We start from the raw sequence: 8,146 nt of genomic DNA on the forward strand, positions 1-8,146 counted from the left end.
AATTAAAAATAAATGTAATAATTTCTTTATTACGCACGATAATTAATAAACAAATGGTATCCAGACGGCTGTTCTTGCATATTTAAATATTCATGATGGGTTAAATAAATGACGTAATTTCTAAAATTGTAATTTACCTCAATCTAACTCTACACCCACCTGTAATAAATGAGTACCCTTTTAAGCAAGACAAATGAATACTTTTAAAAACCAAGTTCGTTTGTTTTTTTATTTTCGAAGTGACACAACATAATATATATCTACTATGTTCTTAAACTTGCATGCAGTCATGCTTTAAAAAATTTTTGTTGTTAAGTCAGTAGCGGTTCGTATCTGAGGGAACATTGGTGATGCAGGACATTCACGGAGAGTAATTACACCTGATATAGTTACACGAAATTGACAAAAAAAAGTGATGTAAAACTACCGATGTTACTCTACAAAAAGTAATATCGATACTATCTTTATTCTAAAAGACAAAATTTTTCTGAAAGAAGTTCTCAACACGGAGAAAGCTAAATTTTTATAACAACGCAAAAATTAAAATTATTTTCGATTGTAAATGACTGAATTTGCCCTAGAAATCGTCGAATTTATTATATAACTTGTAATAATCTCCATTTTAACATGTTTCTTTAAAAATTATTTCAAGTTTCTTAATTATTACAATTAAATCTGTAATATTAACTGAAATGCCTAGTAAATTTGTTTCGACTGGGATTTTACCTACGAAGCAAAGGGCTAGTAGGATAAATTGTAAATATCGCTTTAATATTCATGCCTGTCTTTAATATTGTTTTCGTCATGCTATTTTACTTGAGGGGGCTTTACACTGATTTTATGTATATTTTATTAAATACCNTATTTTTCAGATAAAATATTTTTCAAATAAAAATAAAAATTAATTATAAAAATTAAAAAATTAAAAACCTAATTTTCGGGGTCCAAAAATTACGGGTCCTAGGTCTTAGTCCGCCCCTGATTCCTGACATGAATCATAGCTAAAAACACTTTCGATTAAGTCACCTTTTAAACAAAAAAGATTAAATCAAAATCAAAGTTCAAAATTTTCATATTTGTTTCAGTACCAAAACTACAGACACAAGCGACCCTTAACACCTTTCGTTTACGGGGTAAAAAAAAAAACAAAAATGGGATATAAGTTAACAAATTATTTTTTGTTTATTTAAGTAATCGGTTGTTCTGGAGTCAACAACTATTTTTACATTGTTTTTATTACGTTTTATTGCAGTTACAACTTACAACTAAATTTGTAATTTACCTAGTTGATTTTATGCATTTGATCTTCTGTTAATCATTTTCTTTATCTATAAAAATATAGCGTAACAAACTTACTTATCTTCTATCAGTTTTAAAATTAAGATAATTAGGGATAAGAATATCCTTGTCTGCCACTGTAAGGTGATTAACAGCATATGTTAACGGAAATTTGTAATCAAACAAGTTTACTGCTTATACCTATACTTGGGAGTATAACGAATGAAAACTGTTCATTTAACCTTTCAAGGACTTCTATGATCCTGGTTCAATTAATTTCAGAAGTTAATATTGTCAACGTTCCTGGATTTGTTGACGATAATTAAAATTTCCTGTTTCCATCTGATCGTGACTGTATACGGAGAATAATTATTCGAGTTCGTCGTCTAACCTATCGGTGAAATTCCTAAACGTTTTTCTAGTAATAATCGAACAGGATGCTGTTATTAACAGTGAACAAAAAAGAACATAATTATGACCTGTTATCTAATTTTTAATTGTTTCTGAGCTTATTAATAATCACTTGTCTGCTTAAAAGAAATACAAAAACGACGACAGGATCATTAAAAAAACATAAACCACGGAAATCACTTATTGTTATGATAATTGTTAAGGCACGAACGGAACAAAAATAAAATAGTTGCAAAAAACATTAAGAAAAATAACCCAAAAACTATAAAATCCTTACCTAAGCTGCTATACAAGTAAGGCAAAAAGTTCACCGAACGTAGAAATTACACGTTTTTTTTTTTGTGGGCATTTTTTTCTTTTGTCACACGAGTAAAAATGCATAACTTAATTAGTAAACGTTTGGAATATATTTTCTCAATCACGTCCGTCTGAAAATATGTACCACCAGCTTTTCTTTAAACTATCCTAAACTAAATTAACTTTTTTATATTTTTGAAAAAAGCGTAGTACCCCCCCCAAACCTTTAAATTGCATTAAAAAATCTTTTAATCTTCGCAAAATCAAGACAGTTTTTATACTGACGAGTAGTGTTGCCCAAACGCAAGAACAAGACGAGACTTAGCCAGTCTTGGTCTTGGTCTTGCGCCAATACACCTGGTCTTGGTCTTGGTCTTGCGCTCCCAGTCTTGGTCTTGGTCTTGGTCTTGCAGCAAGAGTCTTGCAAGTCTTGCAATTACCTATTAGTCTATTACTATTTATTAAAGTTTACTTTAAATCCTAGAAAAACGTATTAGAATTGGAACATTGTGAGCTTGAATGAATATAGCCATAGTAAAGATCAAGCAGATTAATAAATAACTGAAGATTTGATAAGAAATTCGAAAAATCAACTGACCTATATGTCGTTTTCCATGGAAGTAACTGTTTCTTAATAAACATTTATGATCCTTGCTTTCTACCGCGCCGCCTCGCCACGTGCCGGCTCTATGATAAGGATGCCGCCGCAAATCAAACAATAATATAAAGCGTGTAAAAAAATTCGAAATTATTTTGCATGAGTATACCTACACCCTATGGCGGCAATCAAATAGTGTCAAATGTTATGATTTCGGCGTGGCGGCAACGATTGTTTTAGATTTCAAAAGAAGCCGCCGGCGCGTGTATCATAACCATGTACTTCCGAAAAGCGGCAAATTTCTTTGAGAAGTAAGTACAAAACCTTTGATGCCGCATTATCAAAGTGCCGATGGTTAAAACATAACTATGCATGCACTCAGTTTGATTTTAATAATTTTTTTATTCGCTATGTTTATGGTATTAGTCGTAATGCGCATAGGTCCAGTTTTTCATATTCTTTGATACAGTTTTTTGCGTCTCATAGAATTCCTAAGCGTACCTACCTATACACCGAACTGTTACACCTAACTACTCAGTGAAATAGCGCTAAGTCCTAGCTGCAAGACGCAAGAGTCTTGCAGGCTATGTCTTGTTCTTGCTCAAGTCTTGCACGGTCAGTCTTGGTCTTGGTCTTGCTAAAAATACGCGGTCTTGTTCTTGGTCTTGGTCTTGCAAAAACGCAAGAACAAGACCAAGACTGAATTTGGGCAACACTACTGACAAGACTAATACCGAATGAACAACACCAAAACTAAAACCAAGACCAACTCCAAATATGCAAGACTTACCTATTATTATTATTTAAACTATTCGAAACAATTTTAATATATTCTTTTTTCCAACAAAACATTTTTAGTGTATGAAATTTTCAATTTGCTTTACCAGATTTTAACACTAAATATATGAATAAAATTTACCACTGTTTGAAAGAAGGAATCTACAAGGATGTCCTCGGAGTAAGTGTTCTTTGTTCCTATGTCTGGATAACTCATCATAACTCATTCATAACAGTCTTGGTTTGATCATCATTACTCCTTAGCAAGTATTAACAGCTAAATCTTTTTGAAATTGTACAAGTAGAAAACTAAATTTTTATGACAACGCACAATTTACAATTTTCGATTGAAAATGATAAATTTACCGTAGAAATAATAGAATTTATTAGGTAACTTGTAATAATCTCAATTTTGACATGTTTCTTTAAAAATTACTTCAAGTTTCTTAATTATTACAATTAAATTTGTAATATCAACTAAAATACCTAGTAAATTTATTTTTGCTGGGATTNTAAAATACCTAGTAAATTTATTTCTGCTGGAATTTTATTTTTACAAATTAGAATCCAAATTGTATTATTTATTATTTTCGCTTGCGAAGCAACGGGCTAGTGGGAGAAATTGAAAATATCGCTTTAATATTTAGGTAAATTTTCCTTTTTTTATTTTCTCCGTATAGTGCCTGCCTATTCAAAAAACTTTTTGGGCAAAAGAATGATGAAACAAAAACCAAACAATATCTGCACTGGCAGATTATTCGTAAGGCAAAGTAGGCACATGTCTAGGGCGCAAGGTTAAAAAGGGGCTCGTGCGGAAGTTTTTAAACTAAAAAAAAATAGGAAAGTATCTGCTTCCAGGGCGCTCTCCACATTTAATCCGTCTCTGTCTATCTGCCTGTATGTCTAAAAAAGAGTTGGAATGAAAATCGTTAGGAATGAAAGGAGTTATTTTGACATGTGTTTTGGACTTGCTTGATTCGAATCGATTATGTAGAAGCCGAGATATAACTTGATCTTAAGAAAGACAAAAATACACGACATGCACGACATCGAGCAAAAGCTATTAGGTACTTAACAGAAGTTTTCATAGTGTTGGCGTACGTTAACGTTTCGCCATTGGTTAAGGACCTCTTCAGGGTTAACTGGTGGTTATCGAGTATTACATCGATATTACCACAAACAAAATAAAATGATGAATTTAGAATGGATTATTAAAAGGAATTTGTTTACATTTGCTTGTGTGAATTATTCATTATTTTGTGATCAGAATTATAAAACAGATTTAAAGAGTGCAAGAACTTCTGTAATTACAAGAACTGAATGAAAAATATTTTATTCGAAAGTACATTCCATGCATAATCAGTGGTATGTAATTCATTTTTTATATTCTTTATACAGTGTTAATTTTGGTATTTATTTTTGTCCTAAATTCATGTACCTATCTACCTGCAAGAACGTTAATTAAATTGTTATTCATTTGTTTATTTTCAACAATGAAAAAAAATCTGTACCTAATATAAAAAAAAAGACGAAATTTTGTTTGCTCTGTTACCCGCCTTTTCAGGAAAACATTTTTCTATCGGTAATAATATTGTTACACATTCACAACCTTGACTTATAGTCTTTGACGTTTTTAAATGTTACATTATTTATCTTAAACAGACGATTCTCGGGAAAAGCCGGATCAAAAACGCACGTAATAGATTCTATGAATTCTTGATATTTCACCGCTATGCTGGAATTACAACATTAAATGTATTTTTAAATAGCAATTTGGACGTGTCAACCAGAATCAAATTGTGAACCATGTAGTTATATAAGCTTTAGTATGAAAATGTGTATTATAAAGAATTTTTTATCTTTAGGATTCCGTTTTACATTTTTGATCATCATCATCATCATAAGGTCGACTGGTTGGACACGCACCTCCACACTTTCCTATCCTGAGCTAATCTTCGCATTTCCCTAAAACTAGAACATCCCACATCCTTAACTATTTGCGAACAGTAATCTAATTTAAGTCTACCTCTACTCCTGTTTCTGACTAGACCTTATTGACTTCCACAGAGTCCTCTGTTCTCCTATTTTTTTCTAATACCTCTTCATTTTTAACCATCTCTATCACCACATTTCGAACGCTTCTAACCTTTTCTTTTCAGCCGCGCCCACCGTCCATGTTTCGCACCCGTACAGTGCCGCGCTTCAAACATCCAACTTTAACAATCTTTTTCGAATTTCTAAATTAACCGTTCGCTAGTATAGAAGTGACTTCTGTTTATTAAAGGCGCCTCGACTGTGCTATCCTCTGCTTTATATCCCTACTACTTCCTTCTTTATTTTTGATATGGAACCCAAAAACCAAAAAATATCTTCAATGCTCGTATAAAATCAGAAGCGTCTTTTTAAAAAAATTAATAGCTAAGTCTTTTAAAATAAATTTCTGAGTGTATTCTTTCAATTTATTATTTTTTTTTTTTTAATGTAATAAAAAGGATGTTTTCAAATTAGTATCATGCTCCGTCTTCCCTGTGTTTGATTTTGATAAAGACAGATTTTCTAACCATAATGAAAATCTTAGATGACATTATTACATGTCAACTAAATTTTCCAAATTCTCATTTTTATTGTTTATTTTTTTTTTCAGTAAGTTTGGTAAAAGCTCAACGGGGTGACCTCCCAGTAAACCAGGCGTGTTTAGGTTGCCTTTGCGAGGCAATCTCAGGCTGTGATTTAAACAAGAAATGTTCCGGAGATGTCTGTGGTCCATTCCAAATGACATGGCCCTACTGGGCTGACGGTGGAAAGCCTACTATCAACAAAGAATCTCCTGACTCACCCACTGCCTACGCTAATTGTGCTAATGATCCTTATTGCGCTGCCCTCGCTGTACAAGGATACATGAGCAAATACCAACAGGTTCGCAAATCAGTTAAAAACAAATTACCGCTAAAGACTGTAGAAAGAGTACCTTTACTGACCGAGCCTTTGAAAAAATTACGAAACTTTTAGTATTTTCCAATTTTCAACTTAAAATACCTACTTAACATTAACCAACCCTTAATTGTGTTGTGACGTCATAATTCAAATTCACTTTGCAAATGATTCCAATCAGTTTCAACATACCTTTTTACTAAGGAGGGGACAGACAGAACACTTAGAACATTCTCTTTACCTTTAATTAGTTCTTCCCCCTGACGCCGGCCATTTTTATTGCTCTACTATGACGTAGGTCGGCCATCATTCTTTTCTAATTGTTGCAGTTGTCGGCCATCATTCTTTTTCAATTGTTGTCGCATTGTCACTGATGTCGGCCATTATGGTTTTTAACAGATGTATAATAATCAATGATTAAAATTTAAAGGAATTGTTTGTAAATAGGTATGCAACACATCGCACACTTCAGCATAAGAAATTGCTGAAACTAACTTTCATTTACGTAATACTATGCTGACAGCACGCATAATTTTTTTTATATATAATATTCCCATTTACAAACAATATATTTATTTGGTTTTGTTACGATATTCTCCATCATGTAGTTCATTTTAATCACATTAAAGCCTGACATATGGCAGCTGCCTTCTGTAACGTCATACTGTATGGAGGTAGATTTTCGCTTGTTGTTTTGGCGGTAATTTAACTCGTTTAAACATTCATATCTTTTTTTTACAAAATTTAACGCTTTCCGGACTTAAACGAATGTAATAGATGATAGCACATTCTCAATTTTTATCAGTAATCATAGGCTATCAAAGACGCAAGCAGAATTATCCTTTACAAATTATTTTCTCTTACAGGATTGCAACGGCGATGGAAAAATCGATTGTGATGACTTCGCAGCAATTCACAAAATCGGAGGCTATGGATGTCGTGGTGTAGTACTTCCTGACCCATACAACTCAAGATACCAACAGTGTAAAAAAATTGTTGGAGGCGCTACGCAAGGCTGAATGAGACGTTCTCTTAATTAAATTAAGGTCATCGTGATTCGCAATTTAATCGTTTAATTAGTCGGACGTTTTAAAGTTTGAAACTTGGTTGTAATAAAACATTAAGTTATGCTTAATTTATATAATTAATTACGTGATGCTGATGTAAACGGTAGTGCATTCTCATGTCGTAAATAATAATTACATTATTTGATGGTTTGTTTTATTAATTATCGCCAGAAAATTTATCAGGAACTACTACAAGAATTAATAACAATCGCGGTTGTTAAATCACCTTTTCTATCTATATTAAGCTAAAAATTTAAAAATCCCCGACAGTGGCGGACTAAAGCTAAAGCGAGGCAACATTGTTTTAGGTAGAGGTACCCATGTAGTAATTTTACAAATTTTTCGAAATGAAAATCTTGTCTAGATATAGAGATGAGAGGGCATATTGTAAACGATCTCCAATTTTAACATATCAGAAAAAGACTTTAAGGATGTTTGGGAGGTACAATCGGAGACAAGAGTACATAAAATTAGAAATTCGTTATTAATTGGGTTTTGCAGCATAGAATGAGGTAAATAAATACTATCTATACTAAAAAAAAAATGTATACGGTTTGAGAGAAAATTTGGAATTTGACCAAAATAAGAAATAACGAATAATATGAAAAATTTTTAACTGACTTTTGGCAGTGAATATGCCTTGATTTCAACTGCAACAAAAAAAAATTAGTTTCAATTTTTGTTAATAATGAGCGTAAAACTTTTTAATATGTTTAAATAATAATTAAAACTTTATTTATTGCATTTATTTCAGACAATTATAAATATTATCATTATATTATCAAGT

At 32.0% G+C, this 8,146-nt stretch overlaps 1 protein-coding gene across 1 annotated transcript; it reads left to right on the forward strand.

Moving 5' to 3' along the window:
* Positions 1–6,005: 6,005 nt before the first annotated feature.
* LOC108741990 (invertebrate-type lysozyme 3) lies at positions 6,006–7,505 on the forward strand (the record flags this gene model as incomplete). Its single annotated transcript, XM_018476989.1, is given in 2 exon segments — positions 6,006–6,277; positions 7,159–7,505. Coding segments are annotated over 2 exon segments (425 nt in total), but the record flags the coding sequence as incomplete, so codon positions are not given.
* Positions 7,506–8,146: the final 641 nt, after the last annotated feature.

The sequence above is a fragment of the Agrilus planipennis genome, unplaced genomic scaffold, assembly GCF_000699045.2.
Source record: "Agrilus planipennis isolate EAB-ADULT unplaced genomic scaffold, Apla_2.0 scaffold327, whole genome shotgun sequence".
NCBI lineage: Eukaryota > Metazoa > Arthropoda > Insecta > Coleoptera > Buprestidae > Agrilus > Agrilus planipennis.